We start from the raw sequence: 22,836 nt of genomic DNA on the forward strand, positions 1-22,836 counted from the left end.
TCATGACTGAGTCAAGTAGGAATCCTGACTTAATGAAGTGGTGATTAAAGAGCTCAGCCATGTGCTCCTTGTCAGTAACAACCACATCATCAACATTAAGGGACAAGGGCAGCTGTGAGGAGGAGAGTTTATTCTCCATGTTTTTAACCGTTTTCCAGAACTTCTTGGGGTTCGACCCACAGAGAGGGAACTGCTTCTAAAGTAACTAACTTTGGCCTTCCGGATAGCCTGAGTGCACTTTTTTCTTATTTGCCTGAACGATAGCCAGTCAGCCTGAGTATGCATGCGCAGAGCGATTTACCAAATGGAATTCTCTATACAGGCAAGGGTCGTGTTCACTATGGCACACAACGGGAAAAGTAAATGAGTTTTTTTTTTTATTAGACAAGTCCAGGTAGTCCCTCCTGTTTTGAGAAAGTTTTCTTCAGTTTTGCACCTAATGAACACGACCCAGGCCAGGACAGTGTGACGTGGCCTTTGTGGGACTGCCTGTGACAGCCTGGCTCTCTGTGGCCCTCGGAGTGATTGAGTGAACATGTGAAGATGGAGAGAACATTAGAAAGATGGAGTGAGTGTGAGAAGATGGATGAGTGCTGTGGTCTGAGGCGGCGTGTTGCGGTGGTGGCTCCTCTCGCCTGTCACTCTTCAAGGTTAATGACACGGTGCTGGATGGCCCTGGATGGAGTAGTCCTAGACAGCCAACTCGTGCTACCTGCCCCACACAGGACACAGTGACAGTGTTAGATGGTTGAATGGAGAAGTCCTAGTTCTGGTATAGGATCGTTTTTCTTTTTAGATCACAATGACAAAGATTATATGAACGGGGAGAACTGATCCCAGATCAGCACTCCTTCTCTGAGACTTTTTTTTCATACAGGCCTGAGTTTTGACGGCGAATCCAAGCTCAAGGCTCTCACTTAAAGTAACTGCCCAATGAATATCTCACTTTTTAAAAGTTCATATTCTGTTACTTATATCCAAATACATTTGTTATGGACACCCCTTAAAATGAGTGGATTCAGCTATTTCAGTCACACCCGTTGCTGACAGGTGTATAAAATCGAGCACACAACCATGCAATCTCCATAGACAAACATTGGCAGTAGAATGGCTTAACTGAAGAGCTCAGTGACTTTTAAAGTTCCACTGTCATAGGATGCCACTTTTCCAACAAGTCAGTTCATCAAATTTCTTCCCTGCTAGAGCTGCCCCGGTCAACTGTAAGTGCTGTTATTTTGAAGTGGAAACGTCTAGGAGCAACAACGGCTCAGCCGAGAAGTTGGCCCGTGGACAAAGCCAGGTCCATACAGAAATGGTTTGCCGAGATCGGTGTGGAAGAACTTGACTGGCCTGCACAGAGCCCTGACCTCAACCCCATCGAACACCTTTGGGATGAATTGGAATGCCGACTGCGAGCCAGGTCTAATCGCCTAACGTCAGTGCCCGACCTCACTAATGCGCTTGTGACTGAATGGAAGCAAGTCCCTGCAGCAATGTTCTAACATCTAGTGGAATGCCTTCCCGGTAGAGTGGAGGCTGTTATAGCAGTAAAGAGGGGGACCAACTCCATATTAATGCCCATGATTTTGGAATGAGGTGTTCAACGAGCAGCTGTCCACATACTCTTGGTCATGTAGATTATTTGTGGCCAAAGCATAAATTGGAGAAGAAACACGTCAAAAACCCCACCTCAAACTTGTATCTCAAATAGACAGTTTCAGAAATGTTTGCTATTTCCTCATAGAACATGTCATGGATGTTGGATGAGGATGAGCTGGCCAATCAGCAGTGTAGAGGAGGATGAGCTGGCCAATCACTGGTCTACTTACATACTTTTAATGACCACGCCCACACCATTCTGTTGTGGTGTACGCCAACACCATTCCAACACAGAAAATATGCTTTTTAACATTAATAATAATAAAAAAATTGGAAAGGAAAACTATTGCAGTCATATTGTTAGTAATTATGTCATATTTCATAGAAATATGGAAACATTTAATGTGTGACTGTTTAATCATCCTCTGCCATGTGAATGAATAACATGAACTTGAATTTTTAAACACAATAAAAAAATCTATGTTGACTACTGGACAGGGACACTCACCTTCTTGCTCTTTCCTCCTCTCCCCTCCCACCTCCTCTCCTCCCTCACCTCTGTCCCTCTAGCTAAGGCATCTTGGGAATGACGAGGTACACATTGTGTGGTCTGAGCACTCGCGGGACTACAGGAGAGGCATCATCCCTACGGAGTTTGGAGACGTCCTCATCATCATCTACCCCATGAAGAACCACATGTACAGCATCCAGATCCTCAAGAAGCCAGAGGTGGGTTCACACAAAAAAAAACTGTTTTACATCGGTTTTAATCATCAAGTTGACATTAAGGTATCCTAGATTCCATTTCCTACCATTGTTGCCTTCAGCAAGGCACTTAGTCCTAGCTCCTAAACTGCACTAGGGGCACCGCACCATGGCTGACCCTGGCTTCCAAACCCTCAGGATATTTTTGTGAGTTTATTAAAAGCTAAAAAGACACATTTCTGTGATTTGAAAAATTACAATTGACAATATCACAGCTGTCCCTGCTGCAGTGTTATATTTTAATATATAAATAAATCAAAACAAATGTCTCGTTGTACTCCTGCTTCCTGCTCAGTTATGTCCGGCCTAATCAGATCAACAGGATTCTTAGAATTAAATTGCAGTATGGATATGGCTAGAAGATGGGTCTGTCCCTTCAGAGTCTGGGGAAATGTGGAAAGATGGCCAGATAAGGACAGAAAAGAGGTCTGGCTTTTATGAAAGTCAATTATGGCACTGAAACAATAATGTTTTTGTTATTTTATAAAATTAACTAATGTTGCATTGAACATTGCATTCCCTGGGATCTGATAGATGAAAATCACTTGTCACTGTTATAGTTTTATAAAGTTTCTTATTGTTATGGCTTTATCTAATCAATAGTAAATTACAGAGTTGTTTTCGCTCTCCTCCCTCCCTCCCCCCCTCTCTCTCCTCTCCTTCACTCTACACCCCTCTCTCCCTCTAGGTACCGTTTTTTGGGCCCCTGTTCGATGGAGCCATAGTGGATGAGAAGATCCTTCCCACCATGGTCCGGGCCACGGCTCTCAACGCCAGCAGGGCTCTTAAATCCCTCATCCTCCTTTACCAGAACTTGTATCCTTCTCCATCTTTCCATCTCCCTGCCAGGGCCTGGCAGCACTCTCCAAACCACAGCCCTATCCAGCCTGTAGGGGGGAGATAAAGCCACAACACACTCGCTAACTGATCTGTTATGCCTCTCCTCACCTATGGCCATGGCTGTCACGTTAATTGTTATTTTGCACTAGCAAGGGAGATTAGTAGAAGTGTATTAATGTGTGTTTGCATGTGCGTGTCACCTTGCTGTGGAGACAGTGGAAGGCATGAAGAATTCATCCGGCTATAGCTCCTGTCGTGTTGACTTGCTCCTTTTCTGTTCTGAGGAGTGCGATAGATTGCCACACAGACCAGCTCCTCACTGCACTGCAGGCTCACAAGGCATAATGGTAGAACGGCGTCCTTCTCGCTCGATAATTATCGATGTCTCATCCCCTCCGGTGCTCATTTTCTCAACATGTAGAGCATCACATTCTGCTCGGTGCAAGAGGTGACCGCATTTTTCTCCAGCAGAGAAACGGTGATCATTGCCCATCGTCTCCTCACAGTGATTCAGAGCGATTTGCTTCAGTAGCGATTAATCTCTCGCCTCATTTGGGTGACTCACACCACCGCCAATAGCATGGCTTTTGAGCTCTGTCTAGCACTAATGTTGATAATTTTGAATAGCAAAATAATTTTGGGGGGGATTTAGTAGCTTTATTTTTGCCAAATTGTTTCAATATTGTCCAATGATAATAATGCCGTTTGTAACGATGTTACAAAATGAACATAATGTTAATATGAATGTTAATGATTCAGTATTTTATGCCTGGAGTCAGTAGAAAAACCATCCATCAGTTTCTATGCCATGTAGAAATCAAATCTGTACAAAAGCACCACTTTTCCCTCTAGTCCAGTTTTCTTCTAGCTAATGATTTGTAATTTCACCTATACTTTTCTCCCCATTTCAGTCATTATTATTTGATATCTTCCTGGAAAGTGTGACACTGGCGACCACTCAAGTTCACATGCTCCAAATCCCCACCTCTAAATTCTCTATCTACCCTTTAAATACTCGATCAACCCTCTAACCCCTGTTTTTTTTTAAATATATATAATAATGCTAGAAAACAAAGCATAATATAGGGGGGTGAAAAGCGATTCTCATCTGCCATGTCCAATCTCGTGTGTGTGTGTGTGTGTGTGTGTGTGCGTGCATGCGCGTGTGTGTGTGTGTGTGTGCGTGCATGCGCGTGTGTGTGTGCGTGCGTGTGTGTGTGTGTGTGCGTGCATGCGTGTGTATGTGCGTGCATGCGTGTGTGTGTGCATGCGTGTGTGTGTGCGTGCGTGTGTGCATGCGTGTGTGTGTGCGTGCATGCGTGTGCGTGCGTGCGTGTGTGTGCGTGCATGCGCACAGCGCGGAGCACAGCGTGGTTCGATACCGGACTGAGCTATTGATTGGCGTGAGTTGCACCGGTCGATGGACCTGACAGCCAGAATTACAGTAATCTGTCAATATCGACTGATGTCTTTCCAGACTCCATCTTTCTCTATCTGCCTCTCCGTCTCCATCCCCCTCTCCTTTTATTTGTTTGTTTCTTTTCCTTCTCTTTTCTTTTCTTTTACTTCAGAAATAGAGAAGTCTTGTCTAGTCTTCCAGCTGGCAGCTAATTGAAGTCTCTTTAAGGAATGATTCATAGAAATGTTTTAAGCCATGCATGGGTCCGTGCGTGTTAAAGGAGAAGATCATTATTTTACAACTTGATGGTAGATGGTTCCTCACCCTGAATACAGTCTATGGGCTGGGATAAACTGTAATTCATGGTTCAGTGTTCTTTAAACAGCCATTACAAACTTAGATTTTTATAAACAAAAAATATTTCACCTTTTTACCTGGCCAAGATAGAGCAAAGCAGTGCGACACAAACAACACAGAGTTACACATGGATAAACAAACGTACAGTCAATAACACAATAGAAAACTCTGTATACAGTGTATGCACATGTAGTAAGATTAGGGAGGGAAGGCAATAAATATGCCATAGTGGCAAAATAATTACAATTTAGCAATTAAACACTGGAGTGATAGATGTGATGAAGATGAATGTTCAAGTAGAGATACTGGGATGCAAAAATACTGGGGTGCAAAAAAATCAATAACTAGGGGGATGAGGTTGTTGGGTGGCTATTTACAGATGGGCTATGTACAGGTGCAATGATCGGTAAGCTGCTCTGACAGCTGATGCTTCAAGTTAGTGAGGGAGTATTTATGCTGCAGTAGTTTATGTGTCGGGGGGCTAGGGTCAGTTTGTTATATCTGGAGTACTTCTCCTGTCTTATCTGGTGTCCTTTGTGAATTTAAGTATGCTCTTTCTAATTCTCCCTCTCTTTCTCTCTCTCAGGGGACCTGAGCCCTAGGACCATGCCTCAGGACTACCTGGCATGATGACTCCTTGCTGTTCCCAATCAACCTGGCCATGCTGCTGCTCCAGTTTCAACTGTTCTGCCTGTGATTATTATTATTTGACCATGCTGGTCATTTATGAACATTTGAACATCTTGGCCATGTTCTGTTATAATCTCCACCCAGCACAGTTTGAACAGGACTGGCCACCCCTCGTAGCCTGGTTCCTCTCTTGGTTTCTTCCTAGGTTTTGGCCTTCTAGGGAGTTTTTCCTAGCCACCGTGCTTCTACACCTGCATTGCTTGCTGTTTGGGGTTTTAGGCTGGGTTTCTGTACAGCACTTTGAGATATCAACTGATGTACGAAGGGCTATATAAATATATTTGATTTGATATAAGTCTCCAGCTTCAGTGATTTTTGCAATTCGTTCCAGTCATTGTCAGCAGAGAACTGTAAGGAAAGGCAGCCAAAGGAGGAATTGGCTTTGGGGGTGACCAGTGAAATATACCTGCTGGAGCGCGTGCTACGGGTGGGTGCTGCTATGGTGACCAGTGAGCTGAGACAAGGCGGGGCTTTACCTAGCAAAGACTTATAGATGACCTGGAGCCAATGGGTATGGCGACGAGCATGAAGCGAGGGCCAGCCAACGAGAGCATACAGGTCGCAGTGGTGGGTAGTATATGGGGCTTTGGTGACAAAACGGATTGCACTGTGTTAGACTGCAACCAAATTGCTGAGTAGAGTGTTGGAGGCTATTTTGTAAATGGCATCGCCGAAGTCAAGGATTGGTAGGATAGTCAGTTTTACGAGGGTATGTTTGGCAGCATGAGTGAAGGATGCTTTGTTGCGAAATGGGAAGCCGATTCTCGATTTAATTTTGTATTGGAGATGCTTAATGTGAGTCTGGAAGGAGAGTTTACAGTCTAACCAGACACCTAGGTATTTGTAGTTGCCCACATATTCTAAGTCAGAACCGTCCAGAGTCGTGATGCTTGACGGGCAGGCGGGTGCAGGCAGCGATCGGTTGAAGAGCATGCATTTAGTTTTGCTTGCATTTAAGAGCAGTTGGAGGACACGGACGGAGTGTTGTATGGCATTGAAGCTCGTCTGGGGGTTTGTTTACACAGTGTCCAAAGAAGGGCCAGAAGTATACAGAATGGTATCGTCTGCGTAGAGGTGGATCAGAGAATCACCAGCAGCGAGAGCGACATCATTGATGTATATATAGAAAAGAGTCGGCCTGAGAATTGACCCTGTGGCACCCCCATAGAGACTGCCAGAGGTCCGGACAACAGGCCCTCTGATTTGACGCACTGAACTCTATCTGAGAAGTAGTTGGCGAACCAGGCGAGGCAGTCATTTGAGAAATCAAGGCTGTTGAGTCTGCCGATAAGAATGCGGTGAGTTGAAAGCCTTGGCCAAGTCGATGAATACGGCTGCACAGTATTAAATAAAATTAGTAAAGGTTATTAATAAATTAATAAAGGTAAATAATTGTCTTTTATCGACACTGAGCGGTACCTAACATCAGCTAACTTTAGCCACCGCCAGCTAAAAATCTATGGAAGTGATGGGGACATGTTTAATAAAAATGAATCATCTCCATATTTAGTTTGATGTTACTTAAATGCCTCCATCAGTTCCGTAGATGTTTAGCTAGCGGTGGCTAAAGTTAGCTGAAGTTACCATGTATAAGTTTTTCCTGGCCTATAGACTATTTTCATCTAACATTAAGTTGTAAAAGGAAGCTGTTCTCTAAATGCCTTCGACTCAGGGGCTTTTAGCAAACGCTGCAGCAGAAGGAATTGAGCTGTCCCAGAGGACCAGCAACACTAAGACACTGAGCGGTACCTAGTTACCTATTGATAACGCGGCAGAGCACAGCCATTCGTGTGTGTGTGTGTGTGTGTGTGTGTGTGTGTGTGTGTGTGTGTGTGTGGGTGTGGGTACGTGTTGATAGAGCACCTTCGACAGCTCGTAATTGTACACAGAACAATGTGAACAAACAGCATTATTGATTATTATAATTGTAATGCATTATTAGTGAAATCCACTGGATGAAACAATTTCCTGTCTTCCTCTAAGGATGATGGGTTATTTCCTATGTTCTGCTGTTTTAGTTCTTGGGAAGCTATTGTACAGTTTACCTATAAAGTATTGAATCCCTATTTATTAAATGTATTGGTCTCTGTGAGTGGACTTATTTCAGGTAGTTCTTGCCTAGAGAGAACTGTAAAATCAGGTCAAACTGCTGGAGTCAGTCAACAGTTACAGCAGCAAACTGGAGCGTGTGGAGAGGGAGTGTGACGTAGGTCAGTTCCCTCACAATTCCCCTGGAGCAGCTAATTGAGCCTGATCATAAAGTAGAAGAACACTAGGATCTTTCTCTCTTCCAGAGTCTGCCTGCCTGCCCGCCTACCTGCCTAACTACCTGCCTGCCTACCTAACTACCTGCCTGCCTGCCCACCTAACTACCTGCCTGCCTACCTACCACCACCCCTGTACCTCTCTCTCTTTCCACCCCTGTATCTCTATCCCTCTATCTCCGTCCACCATCCACCATACCTCTCTCTCTCTCTCTCTCTTCCTCTCTCTCTCTCTCTCCCTCTCTCTTTGTCCACCGACCACCCTGTATCTTTCTCTCTCTCTCTCTGTCTACCATCCACCCTGTACCTCTCTCTTTCTCTCTCTTTGTCCGTCCACCATCCATGAGCCTACCAGACAAGCTAAATGCCTTTTTATGCTCACTTCGAGGCAAACAACACTAAAGCATGCTTGAGAGCAGCTGCTATTTCGGACGACTGTGATCACGCTCTCCGTAGCCAATGTGAGCAAGACCTTTAAACACAAGGCCGCGGGGCCGGACTGATTACCAGGAGGTGTACTCACAGCATGCGCGGATCAACTGGCAGGTGTCTTCACTGACATTTTCAACCTCTCCCTGACCGAGTCTGTAATACCTACATGTTTCAAGCAGACCACCATAGTCTCTGTGCCCAAGAAAGCAAAGGTAACCTGCCTAAATGACTACTGCCCCGTAACACTCACGCCGGTAGCCATGAAGTGCTTTGAAAGGCTGGTCATGACCCACATCAAAACCCTAGACCCACTCCAATTCGCATACTGCCCAAACAGATGACGCAATCTCAATCACACTCCACACTGCCCTTTTCCACCTGGACAAGAGGCACACTTATGTTAGAATACTGTTCATTGACTACAGCTCAGCGTTCAACACCATAGTGCCCACGAAGCTCATCACTAAGCTAAGGACCCTGGGACTAAACACCACCTTCTGCAACTGGATCCTGGACTTCCTGAAGGGCCGCCCCAGATGGTAAGTGTAGGCAACAACACATGTGCCACGCTGATCCTCAACACTGGGGCCCCTCTGGGGTGCGTGCTTAGTCCCCTCCTGTACTCCCTCTTCCCCCATTACTGCATGGCCAAACAACTCCAACACAATCATTAAGTTTGCTGACAACACAACAGTGGTAGGCCTGATCACCGACAACGATGAGACATCCTATAGGGAGGTCAGAGACCTGGCAGTGTGGTGCCAGGACAACAACCTCTCCCTCAATGTGAGCAAGACAAAGGAGCTGATCGTGGACTACAGGAGGAGGAGGGCCAAACAGGCTCCCATTAACATCTTCGAGGCTGTAGTGGAGCGGGTCGAGAGCTTCAAGTTCATTGGTGTCCACATCACCAACAAACTATCATGGTCCAAACACACCAAGACATTCGTGAAGAGGGCACGACAATACCTTTTCCCCCTCAGGAGACTGAAAAGATTTGACATGGGTCCCCAGATCCTCAAAAAGTTCTACAGCTGCACCATCGAGAGCATCCTGACCGGTTGCATCACCGTCTAGTATGGCAACTGCTCGGCATCCGACCGTAAGGTGTACTACAGAGGGTAGTGTGGACGACCCAGTATATCACTGGGGCCAAGCTTCCTGTCATCCAGGACCTACAGGACAAGAAAAAGTAAGGGAACCCTTTGGATTTACCTGGATTTCTGCTAAATTTGTCATAAAATGTGATCTGATCTTCATCTAAGTCACAACAAAATACAAACAGTCTGCTTAAACTAATAACACACAAACAATTATACATTTTCATGTCGTTATTGAGCACACCGTGTAAATATTCACAGTGTAGGGTGGGAAAAGTATGTGCTGGTTAACCCTCCTTTGGCAGCAATAAACTCCACCAAATGTTTTCTGTAGTTGCAGATCAGACCTGCACAACGGTCAGAAGGAATTTTGGACCATTCATCTTTACAAAGTGGTATCAGTTCAGCAATATTCGTAGAATGTCTGGTGTGAACCGCTCTCGAGGTCATGCCACATCATTTTAAATTGGGTTAAGGTCAGGACTCTGACTAGGCCACTCCAGAAGGCATATTTTCTTCTGTTGAAGCCATTCTATTGTTGATTTCTGTGTTTTTGGTCGTTGTCCTGTTGCATCACCCAACTTCTGATGAGCTTCAATTGGCAGACAGATAGCCTTACATTCTCCTGCAAAATGTCTTGATCAACTTGGTAATGTCTTTTTCTGTCAATGATAGCAGGCTGTCCAGGCCCTAAGGCAGCAAATCAGCCCCAAACCATAATGTTCCCTCCACCATTCTTTACAGTTATGAGGTTTTGATGTTGGTGTGTTGTGCCTTTTTTCTCTCCACACACTGTTGTGTGTTCCTTCTAAACAACTAAACTTTAGTTTTATCTGTCCACAGAATATTTTGCCAGAAGCATTGTGGAACATCCAGGTGTTCTTTTGCAAACTTCAGACGTGCAGCAATGTTTTTTTTGGACTACAGTGGCTTCTTCCGTGGTGTCCTCCCATGAACACCATTCTTGTTTAGTGTTTTACGTATCGTAGACTCGTCAACAGAGATGTTAGCATGTTCCAGAGATTTCTGTAAGTCTTTAGCTGACACTCTTAACCTCATTGAACGTTCTGCGCTGTACTCTTGCAGTCATCTTTGCAGGACGGCCACTCCTAGGGAGAGTAGCAACCGTGCTGAACTTTCTCCATTTATAGACAATTTGTCTTACCATGGACTGATGAACATCAAGGCTTTTAGAGATACTTTTGTAACCGTTTCCAGCTTTATGCAAGGCAACAATTCTTAGGTCTTCTGAGATCTCTTTTGTTCGAGGCATGGTTCACATCAGGCAATGCTTCTTGTGAATAGCAAACTCACATTTTGTGAGTGTTTTTTATAGAGCAGGGCAGCTCTAACCAACATCTCCAATTTTGTCTTATTGATTGGACTCCAGGTTCTGACTCCTGACTCCAATGAGGTTTTAGAAAAGTCATTAGCCTAGGGGTTCACATACCTTTTCCAACCTACACTGTGAATGTTTAAATGGTGTATTCAATATAGACAAGAAAAATACAATAATTTGTGTGTTATTAGTCTAAGCACACTGTGTTTGTCTACTGTAGTGTCTAAGATGAAGATCAGATAAAATTTTATGACCAATTTATTCAGAAATCCAGGTAATTCCAAAGGGTTCACATCGTTTTTATTGCCGCTGTATATACTAGGCGGTGTCAGAGGAAGGCCTAAAAAATTGTCAGACTCCACTCACCCAAGTCATAGACTGTTCTCTCTGCTATAGCACGACAAGCGTTAAGTCTAGGTCCAAAAAGCTCCTTAAAAAAGCTTCGACACCCAAGCCATAAGACTGCTGAACAATTAATCAAATGACCACCCGGACTAGTTACATTGATGTCCCCCCCTTTGTTCTTACACTGCTGCTACTCGTTGTTTTATTACCCCTACCTACCTAAGTTACCTCAACTAACCTGTACCCCCACACATTGACTCAGTAGCCGTAGCCCCTGTATATAGCCTCATTATTGTTATTTTATTTTGGCTACTTTTTGTTTTATTTTTTACTTTAGTTTATTTAGTTTATTATTTTCTTACCTCTATTTCTTGAACTGCATTGTTGGTTAAGGTCTACCTGTTGTATTCGGCGCATGTGACAAATCAAATTTGATTTCTTTCTCGCTCTCTGTCCACCATCCAGCCTGTACCTCTCTCTCTGTCCACCATCCACCCTGTACCTCTCTCTCTGTCCACCATCCAGCCTGTAACTCTCTCTCTGTCCACCATCCACCCTGCAAATCTCTCTCTGTCCACCATCCACCCTGTACCTCTCTCTCTGTCCACCGTCCACCCTGTACCTCTCTCTCTGTCCACCATCCACCCTGTACCTCTCTCTCTGTCCACCATCCACCCTGTACCTCTCTCTGTCCACCATCCACCCTGTACCTCTCTCTCTGTCCACCATCCACCCTGTACCTCTCTCTCTGTCCACCATCCACCCTGTACCTCTCTCTCTGTCCACCATCCACCCTGTAACTCTTTCTCTGTCCACCATTCACCCTGTACCTCTGCGTCGCTCGCTCTCTCACTCTCGCTGTCTGTCCAACATCCACCTTGTACTGACCCCTCTGTCCACGTTCCACCCCTGTACATCTCTCCTCTTCTCCTCTCCTCCTGCACGTGCCTGCCGACCCCTCTCTTCTCCACACTAAGTATATCGTCCTGGTCCAGTGGTTTGACCATCTGCCTCCTTCACTCACCGAATCCTCATTTTCCATGACTGTCAAACCTCTTTCTCTCTCTCTGCCCACCATCCACCCTGTACCTCTTTCCCTCAGTCTACCATCCTCCCTGTACCTCTCTCTCTGCCCAGCATCCACCCTGTACCTCTTTCCCTCAGTCTACCATCCACCCTGTACCTCTCTCTCTGCCCACCATCCACCCTGTACCTCTTTCCCTCAGTCTACCATCCACCCTGTATTTCTCTCTCTTTCTGTGTCTCTGTCTATCTCTCTCTTTTCAATGGGCTTTATTGGCATGTGAAAAATGTTTACATTGCCAAAGCAAGTGAAATAGATAATAAACTATATAAAATTAACAGTAAACATTCCAAAGTAACGATGTGCAAATAGTTAAAGTTAAAAAACGTTAAATGAATAAACATAAATATGAGTTGTATTTACAGTGGTGTTTGTTCTTCACTGGTTGCCCTTTTCTTGTGGCAACAGGTCACAAATCTTGCTGCTGTGATGGCACACTGGTATGTCACCCAATAGATATGGGAGTTTATCAAAATTTGATTTGTTTTCGATTCTTTGTGGGTCTGTGTAATCTGAGGAAAATACAGTGTATTTGGAAAGTATTCTGACCCCTTGACTTTTTCCACATGTTACGTTACAGCCTTATTCTAAAATTGATTAAATAGCTTTTTTTCCTCATCAAGCTACACACAATACATCATAATGACAATGCAAAAACAGGTTTTTGAAGTTATATTTTTAAAAAGAACTAACATTTACATACGTTTTCAGACCCTTTACTCAGTACTTTATTGAAGCACCTTTTGGCAGTGATTACAGCCTTGAATCTTTTTAGGTATGATGCTACATGCTTGGCACACCTGTATTTGAGGAGTTTCTCCCATTCTTCTCTGCAGATCATCTCAAGCTGTCAGGTTGGATGGGGAGCGTCGCTGCCCAGCTATTTCCAGGTCTCTGATGGGAGTTTCTCCCATTCTTCTCTGCAGATCATCTCAAGCTCTGTCAGGTTGGATGGGAAGCGTTGCTGCACAGCTATTTCCAGGTCTCTCCACAGCTATTTTCAGGTCTCTCCACGGCTATTTTCAGGTCTCTCCAAAGCTGTTAGATCGGGTTCAAGTCCGGGCTCTGGCTGGCCACTCAAGGACATTCAGAGACTTGTCTCGAAGCCACTCCTGCGTTGTCTTGGCTGTGTGCTTAGGGTCATTGTCCTGTTGGAAGGTGAACCTTCGCCCCAGTCTGAGGTCCTGAGCGCTCTGGAGTAGTTTTTCATCTTATTCAGTGAAATCTTTGTGTTCCATAAAGTGTCTATGTTTTTAGTTGTGTGGTTTGGCCTCAGACCAGTAAGTGTGAGCAGGGTCCTGGCGAAGGTGGGTACTGCTGCTTTGTATAGGTGGACCTGTATAGGCTGTTCAAGTCCAGGGTGGCGTAGTGGGCCAGGTAAACATTTGGTTTTGAGGCACAGTCACAGGAAATACTCGTGTTTACCCGCAGTATGGTAGCAGGGTTGAAATCTTTGCGTGGTAGCAGTGTGGAGATAAACACTTGTGCGTTGGCGAAAGTAGAAGAAGCTTTTTCAATCACTCCCTTGAGTGCTGTGACCACCCTTTCCTGCTGTGCTCTCAGGTTGTTTGTGCCTGTGTGTATTATTATGTGTCTGGGTGACCCTAGTTGGTCCTCAGACAGAAGGTCTAGGGGCTGGATGTTTGGACACTGTGTGTTTGGGTAAAAATAGTTTTTTCTTGCATACAGTTGAAGTCGGAAGTTTACAAACACCTTAACAAAATACATTTAAACTCAGTTTTTCACAATTCCTGATATTTAATCAGAGTATAAATTCCCTGTCTTAGGTCAGTTAGGATTACCACTTCATTTTAAGAATGTGAAATGTCAGAATAATAGTAGAGAGAATGGTTTATTTCAGCTTTTATTTCTTTCATCACATTCTCAGTGGGTCAGATGTTTACATACACTCAATTAGTATTTGGTAGCATTGCCTTTAAATTGTTTAACTTGAGTCAAACCTTTCGGGTAGCTTTCCACAAGTTGGGTGAAATTTGGCCCATTCCTCCTGACAGACCTGGTGTAACTGAGTCAGGTTTGTAGGCCTCCTTGCTTGCACACACTTTTTCAGTTCTGCCCACAAATTATCTATAGGATTGAGCTCAGGGCTTTGTGATGGCCACTCCAATCCCTTGACTTTGTTGTTCTTAAGCCATTTTGCCACAACTTTGGTAGTATGCTTGGTGCCAATGTCCATTTGGAAGACCCATTTGCGACCAAGCTTTAACTTCCTGACGGATGTCTTGAGATGTTGCTTCAATATATCCATATAATTTTCCTTCTCATGATGCCACCTAGTTTGTGAAGTGGACCAGTCCCTCCTGCAGCAAAGCACCCCCACACATGATGCTGCCACACCTGTGCTTCGCGGTTGGGATGGTGTTCTTCGGCTTGCAAGCCTCCCTTTTTCCTCCAAATATAATGATGGTCATTATGGCCAAACAGTTCTATTTTTGTTTCATCAGACCAGAGGAAATTTCTCCAAAATGTACGATCTTTGTGCAGTTGCAAACCGTAGTCTGGCTTTTTTATGGCGGTTTTGGAGCAGTGGCTTCTTCCTTGTTGAGCTGCCATTCAGGTTATGCCGATATAGGACTTGTTTAACTGTGGATATAGATACTTTTAGTTGAGTTTATTTTATTTTTACAGGGACAGTGCACATTAATCAACATTTCAGTAAAAGTGCCGGTTTTAGCCAGACAGCTAATTTACAACCACAGTCCCTGGGCAGGTTATTAAAAACAATTACAATATAGACAATCATTGAGCAGTGAGCACACGCAGAGCAACATAGGACAAGCAAGACATAGCATACAGACAGAGCAACATAGGACAAGCAAGACGTAGCATACAGACAACAAAAAGCAGCAAAACAAAATTCATAAAAGCAACAAAGTGTTTCCACACCTCACAAGCTACAGACAACAGACAACATGGAAAGCGGCAATATACAGCTAGGGACCATGTTCACAAATCTGATTGACCTTTAGCCATGTCTTCATGCATTTTGTGAAAGTGTGATATGTGGTGCTGTAATGTGTGTCTGATTGTCACGTTCGTCGTAATAATGAGTAGACCAAGGCGCAGCGTGCGTAGAGTTCCACATCATTTTAATAAACCGAAACTCACAGACCAAAAACAAAGAACATCCAAACGAAATGTGAAGCTACCGGTGTGCACACAGGCAACTAGCTGTAGACAAGATCCCACGAATAACCATGGGGAAATGGCTTCCTAAATATGATCCCCAATCAGAGACAACAATAAACAGCTGCCTCTGATTGGGAACCATATCAGGCCACCATAGAAATACAAAACACCTAGATGACCCACCCAAGTCACTATCACACCCCAACCAACACAGAGAATAAACAGCTTACTATGGTCAGGGCGTGACACTGATGGCAGTGTATTTCAGACATGGGAAGCTCTCACAGAGAAAGGGGATTTACTAAAGGTGCTTTTCCTTAAGGGAACTATACAGTCACCTCTCATTGCAGATCTTGTGGATCTGCTGCCACATGTTTGGGTTTTCTGTTTAACAAAAATACTGAGTGGAGGGGGAGCCAGGCCATTTAGGATCTTGAATACAAGACATGCGTCGGTGTATTGCACAAGATTTTCCCAACTCAGGAGCTCATGCTTTCTGAGGATGTAATAGTGATGATGGCTATTGGGCTTCCTATCAAGCACTTTGAGAGCCTGTTTGTAGACAGACTGAATAGGATTTAATGTTGTACAGCAAGCTTGGGCCCAACTAGTCAAGCAGTATGTTAAATGGGGGAGCATCATAGATTTGAAGTACAGTTTTGCTACCTCTGTAGTCAAACAATTTCGTATAAATCGGAAATTAGCTAGGTTGAATGACCTTTTTCACATGCTTTTTAAAAGAGAGGTAGGAATCAAGTATGATGCCATGGTACTTAAAATCAGATACCACCTGGAGCTTCTCCCTTGACACATAGACATCTGGCTCAGTAGCATCTGTTGCCCTCTTTGTGAAGAACATGCAAACAGTTTTTTTCACATTGAGATGCAAACACGAGTCACTGAGCCACTTTGTAACCTGGACCATTACAGTAGTGAGTTCTTGTGCAGCTTGTTGTTTGCTCTTTGCATGCACATATATCACTGAATCATCTGCATGCATTTGAACTTCAGACCCAGTACAGACAGAAGGCAGATCATTAATGTACAGGCTCAACAGGAGGGGCCCCAGTATTTTGTACCTGTTTCCTCCAGCATCTTCACATGGTCATTTGCTGTTGTTCTGGGATTAGTTTTCACTTTTCACACCAAAGTATGTTCATCTCTAGGAGACAAAACGCGTCTCCTTCCTGAGCGGTATGACGGCTGTGTGGTCCCATGGTGTTATACTTGCGTACTATTGTTTGTACAGATGAACGTGGTACCTTCAGGCATTTGGAAATTGCTCCCAAGCATGAACCAGACTTGTGGAGGTCTACAATTTTTTTTCTGAGGTCTTACCTGATTTTCCTTTGATTTTCCCATGATCTCAAGCAAAGAGGTACTGAGTTTGAAGGTAGGCCTTGAAATACATCCACACGTACACCTCCAATTGACTCAAATGATGTCAATTAGCCTTCTAAAGCCATGACATAATTTTCTGGAATTTTCCAAGCTGTTTAAAGGCACAGTCGACCTAGTGTATGTAAACTTCTGACCCACTGGAATTGTGATACAGTGAATTATAAGTGAAATAATCTGTCTGTAAACAATTGTTGGAAAAATTACTTGTCATGCACAAAAGTAGATGTCCTAACCGACTTGCCAAAATTATAGTTTGTTAACAAGAAATTTGTGGAGTGGTTGAAAAACAGGTTTTAATGTCTCCAACCTAAGTGTATGTAAACTTCCGACTTTAACTGTATATTTCCCATTTGAGTCCATAAGGAGTATAATCTGTGGCTTGTGTGTTCTCGTGGGGGGTGTGTTAGGAGGGGGTGGGGTCCTCTGGGCTTGGGTTTCTTCATTTATCTGTCCTGTTGTGGTGTCAAGACTTTGGTCAGGATCTGAGGTGGGCTGTTCTGCTGGCTTCACGGGGGGGGGGTGGCCAGATGTCTAATGGGTTGTTCTCTGTCAGACGTCACCTTTCTCACCTTCTCCTCCAGCACTCTCACCTTCTCCTTCTGCCGCTCCTGCTCTTTCTCCTATTGAAGTTGTCTCACCATAGTCCAGAATGCAGACATTTCTTTTTCCCCCTCCAGGTCTGGTTGAGGGGGTGTTGTTGTGCTGGACTGTTGTCTGGGTCTGTGCTGACTGGAGTGTGTTTACCTGCTGTTCCATGCTGTTCCAGCTTCACCTGCCTTACCTCCAGCTGTGTTAATTCATTCTTAATTTCAGTAAGGGGGTAGTGCTCTGTGCTGGGAGGTTGACTTTCCGCTTGGGGTTGCTCGTCTGTGGGGTTGTTTAAAGAAGAGTTCTGGTCTAACTCACTCGAGGTGGGGGAGTCTTCCTCAAGAGAGCACTTCTCCTGCTGCGCTCCCTCTTTGATTCTGTGGAAGTCCATCTGAAACTGTATAGGGTTGCCCTGTACTGTTCCAGACTTGTTCAGGTTGACATTAGCCAAAAATGTCTCTGGATTGTCCATGAGGAGCTTATTTTTTTATATATTTCTGTGCTTTCTCATTTTTTTTACATCCAAGGATTACTGTATTGTGATGACCTCTGCACAGAGGGAAGCTATGAAGAAGGGGGCCTCAAAGGCCTCTGCATTTGGGAAGTAGAGGCTGTGAAACTCTCATTGTTGGGCTCAAGGGCTTTGAAACCCTTACTTCACACCTCAGTGATAATTGAAGTTGCAGCCGGATCTGTTTTGTCCTAGCAAGCTTGGTAGCCTTAACTTAGCATTCAGTCCTTACGAAATAAATTACAATAATCTATTTTTGTTTTTTTACTTGGATTTAAAAGTAACTTCAGGCTAAATGTTACTCACTCAGTTCCAGGTTGGATGGCGTTTTCATGTTTCTGTTGTACTTCTTTTGCTGGTCGTTGGTTTGCCCGAGTATTTGCTGTATAGTCCTTGGGAATAAGAATCTAATTCGATCCAAATTCAGGTTGTAGGTTTGGAGTTTTGATTTAGAGTAAAGGTTATGTTGTGGAGGGTAGTATCCTGTATAAGTCCTTGTGAAAAAATCTAAATAAACTCTAAATCTATCTTTTTGGAAAAGCATGCTGAAAAATGTAGCCACTAATCTGCTCATGACATCTCTCTCTGTCTACCATCCACTCTGTCTGTCTGTCTGTCTGTCTGTCTGTCCGTCTCCGTCTGTCCGTCTCCGTCTGTCCGTCCGTCCGTCGTCCACTGACACCTTGTACTTCTCTCCTGCACGTGCCCGCCGACCCCTCTCTCTCCTCCACACTAAGTTCCTCCTCTTGGCCCTGGGGCTCGTCCATCTGCCTCCTCCACTCACTGATCCCTCATTTGCCATGACTGTGAAATCAGTGCTTAAAAGGGAGAAAATGGCCCCGTTTTTCTGCTGCTGGTCTTAATGTCTGGTGGACTCAAATGGCAGAAAGCTGCTACAGTACCTGGCATCAGGCAGTGCTAAGAATCATGGCACATCATGGAGCTGCTGGGCGAACACAGCCAGAGAGGAAGAAAGAGAGCAAGAGAGCCTCGGAAGCCACTCCTCAGTAATAGGCAAGACAAGACAAAAAAAAAACAAGATTCTCTGGTCTGATGAAACCAAGATTGAACTATTTTGGCTGAATGCCAAGCGTCACATCTGGAGGAAACCTGGCACCATCCCTACAGTGAAGCATGGTGTTGGCAGCATCATGCTGTGGGGATGTTTTTCAGTGGCAGAGACTGGGAGACAAGTCCGGTTTGGGTGAAAGATGACTGGAGCAAAGTACAGAGACCTGAAAATAGCTGTGCAGCGATGCTCCCCATTCAACCTGAAAGAGCTTGAGAGGATCTGCAGAGAAGAATAGGAGAAGCTCCCCACATACAGGTGTGCCAAGCTTGTAGCGTCATACCCAAGAAGACTCGAGGCTGTAGTCGTTGCCAAAGGTGCTTCAAGAGTGAAGGGTCTGAGTAAATGTCATATTTCAGTTGTTTTATATATATATATTCACATACATTTGCAAAGATTTCTAAGAAACAGTTTTTTTTTGTTGTCATTATGGGATATTGTGTATTTGTATTTATTAGGGATCCCCATTACAGCTACTCTTCCTGGGGTCCAAACACAGATTGATGAGGGGGAAAAAACTATTTAATCAATTTTAGAATAAGGCTGTAACATAAGGACATTTGGAAAAAGTGAAGGGGTCTGAATACTTTCCGAATGCACTGTTGCTACTTCCCAAAGCCAGTGTGTGTGTCAGAGTTTCCATTAGCCTTCAATTGCCAGCTTTTGGCCGATTTTTAAAATATATATATAATAATGAAAAGCCAATAAATAAAACTGTTGCTGGCCAAAATGAATCAATGTAAATACATTTGACCGTCAAGCTACTATTTTTATTTCTCAACTGGTAATTGAAGTGCGCCGCCCATTCTCACCATTCTACTGCAGGCAACAGGCTATCAGCGGGTCACCCACCATTTTACAATGTGAGCTGGAGGCAGTGTGCATTTTGAAAACATACTTGATTGTTTGAAACTTGTATGCTTTATTTCATATTACGATTAATGTCTTACCTTACTCTAAAGTGGCCTATAGGCAAAATCCGTCCATGGGAATTATTATATGAAGACTTATGTTATCCTAACATTTCTACCGTTCTGCGTGCCAGTTAAGATTTTTCAGATGCGCATTTTCATAGAAAGGTTTCATTTAAATAATAACGTTTTCGTTTCTTAAAATTATTGTCACCTGGTTAATCATAAAAATGTGAATTAAAATGATAAAAATCTCAGTTAAAAGTCAACTAATACGAGATCACCAGCCTCTGCCATATGGACACATTGATGCACCGTGATCCATTGGCGGCTAAAGAAATGAGCACATTGAACTCGTTCACGACGAGGATTGGTGATTAACGAGGGGGAGATTATTGGAGAGATTTTTCACAGTTTACTGTGAGGAACTATAGTTTTTAATATATTATCATTTGCAATTGAAGTTAAAGAATTTTCTACATTTCCGAGCAGGACAGAGAAACCAGACACATGCTAATTGTTCACATGGAGCACTCCAAACAAAAGAAGATGAACAAATGTACAAATCTCGTAAATGATGGTTATGAATTCAACCGAAACTTGTTTCTTACAAGTGTTGCAGGTTGTGAACTCTGCAAACAACGTTTCCACTCAGAGATTGAGAACGGTAAATGCCTGCTCTTTCCATGACATAGACTGACCCGGTGAATCCAGGTGAAAGCTATGATTCCTTAGTGACGTCACTTGTTAAATCCACTTCAATCAGTGCAGATGAAGGGGAGGAGACAGGTTAAAGAAGGATTTTTAAGCCACGAGACAATTGAGACGTGGATTGTGTATGCGTGCCATTCGTATGGTGAATGGGAAAGACAAACGATTGAAGTGCCTTTGAACAGAGTATGGTAGTAGGTGCCAGGCGCACCGGTTTGTCAAGTACTGGAACAGTTTCATTTGGGTTTTTCACGGTCAACAGTTTCCTGTTAAGAATGGTCCACCACCCAAGGCACATCCAGCCAACTTGACAACTGTGAAGCATTGGAGTCAACATGGGCCAGCATCCCTGTGGAATGCTTTCGACGCCTTGAGTCCATTTTCACCACACACCCCTCCCCTTCTTGTCTCAACATTTAAAATTATACTCAAGACACATATTTTAGATGCTTTTCACTGACAGCCGCAACTCAGTAATGAGTTACGCCTATTGCCGCGCGCGCTGCCCAAATTGCGGGATTCCCAAATAGGTTTAGGCCTACGAGCTTGTGATTTGAAACAATACACAGCATTTTTTTTTTAAAGAGGCTAATTATCCTCGATTTCATTTACTTCCCTATTGGACCCACCGCTATACCATTTCTCTCCTTTTCTATTGGTTTTCATATCAACTTTCTTTCGTTGTCCAGAAGCCAGAGGCAGATTGTAATCATATTTGCTACCCATTCTAGTTGTTGGATGGTTAGATTGCCCCTCTTTCTAAGTTTGTAGTAGAGATGTTCATCTCTGTCACATATGGAACCGCTATCAGGCGAGCGGTTTAGAATGGTGTTTTCCTGAAAATTGAATTTTGGCACAATTAATTTTTTTTAAATTATGTTTTGTTGGCTGCTTCATTGCATGAGTTGCATGTTCTGATAATATGTATAACCATAATCCAAATGTGATTTTTGTCATTCTGATCATTGTGGGTAGTAGACTCCCTCAAATGGCTGGTAAATTAAAATCTTCCCAGTCACATTGTCATAACAGAAACCTTGTTGTGCGCTTGCATTCACACCAACCAGCCAGTTTGGGGATCTGTTCTGCAGCAGTCACACACAACACACATCCTCTAGATCCTCAGCCCTCCTTCCCACTGCCTCCCAGTGCATTTGGGGGCTGTGTGATTGACATGTTTTTAGTGTAGTGAAGGTCATGGCTGGGGGAAAGATGATCAGCACAGGACAGGTTAGCTGTTACCACACTGTTTAGTTAGTGTTAGAATATTTGGGGGTGATTAAAGCTAGGTTGACCTCTCTGGCCTTGGGGCCAGGGGCTTGACCATCCAGCCCCTCTAAAGGACCCCCTCTACAGCTGTTGGACCATGTGGTCCATCCGAGCTGAGGCCCCCTGATAACATTCAACAACCTCCGGTCTCACTCACCCCCCTTCTCACTCACCCCCCTTACACACACACATGTTTCCCTCTATTTTGCCCATCTGATCTGTCTGGCTTGAGGCTGGGGATGAGGGACTGCTCTCAAGCTGTTTGGAAGGCTGAAGGTAGAGTCAAATGTAACTGTGAGCCACAGCCACCTTCCATCTGTCAATGGCCGATTGTGGAGCTGGAGAAACAATGTTGGTTGAGGAGGAGGATGAAGGGGAGAGAGAGAGAGGAGAGTCACTAAGCGATTTCACCATTGGCCCTGCCAGTCCAGTGGTGTGTGAATGTGAGCCAATAAGAGACTGGCAGTAGGGGCAGCCTCTCTCACTCGCTCTCTCACACGCGCTCTGGCTTCTGATTGGCAGTGATAACTGCCCTGCTGCTGGGGTCAGCATATGGTGGAGCATGATAGTGGAGGGGGAGAGGCAGAGGGAGTGTGGGTAGGGGGAGAGAGGGAGGGTGGGTAAAGGGAGAGAGGCAGGGGGGAGGGAGGTGAGGAGAGAGGCAGGGGGAGAGGTGGAAGGGAGGCAGGGGGGGTCAGTGCTTTCATCCCTCCCTAACTGAGCTGATTAAAGGTTTGGGCATGGGCTCCTTTTGTCCCTCCACTCTCCCCCCTCTCACACACACACACACAAACACAGCCAGGCGCAGCCAAATGCCTAACGGGCAGCGCAGCCACACACTGCCAGCTCCCACAATGGGCCCCATTGTGTTCCAGTACCGCAGCAGCCTGGTGTGTGTGTGAGAGAGAGACAGCGAAGGGGGGGGAGGGGGGTGCTTAGCTAATTGTTTCCTGTCAAAGAAGGTGGGAGTAAATAAAGGAAAGAGGAGGCGGGCTCACAACTAATCTTGCTC

The 22,836-nt window shown here is 44.4% G+C and overlaps 1 protein-coding gene across 10 annotated transcripts in view; it reads left to right on the forward strand.

The window, feature by feature from the left end:
• Positions 1-22,836, forward strand: part of LOC110505733 (ral GTPase-activating protein subunit alpha-1) — a 125,095-nt gene that overhangs the window by 83,555 nt on the left and 18,704 nt on the right. For all 10 annotated transcript variants that reach the window (XM_036962487.1, XM_036962488.1, XM_036962493.1 and 7 more), the window contains 2 exons: positions 2,170-2,328; positions 3,053-3,180. In XM_036962487.1, the coding sequence (XP_036818382.1) occupies positions 2,170-2,328; positions 3,053-3,180 (287 nt within the window). The remainder of the gene's footprint in view (positions 1-2,169; positions 2,329-3,052; positions 3,181-22,836) is intronic.

The sequence above is a fragment of the Oncorhynchus mykiss genome, chromosome 25 (genome assembly GCF_013265735.2).
Source record: "Oncorhynchus mykiss isolate Arlee chromosome 25, USDA_OmykA_1.1, whole genome shotgun sequence".
NCBI classification, from domain to species: domain Eukaryota; kingdom Metazoa; phylum Chordata; class Actinopteri; order Salmoniformes; family Salmonidae; genus Oncorhynchus; species Oncorhynchus mykiss.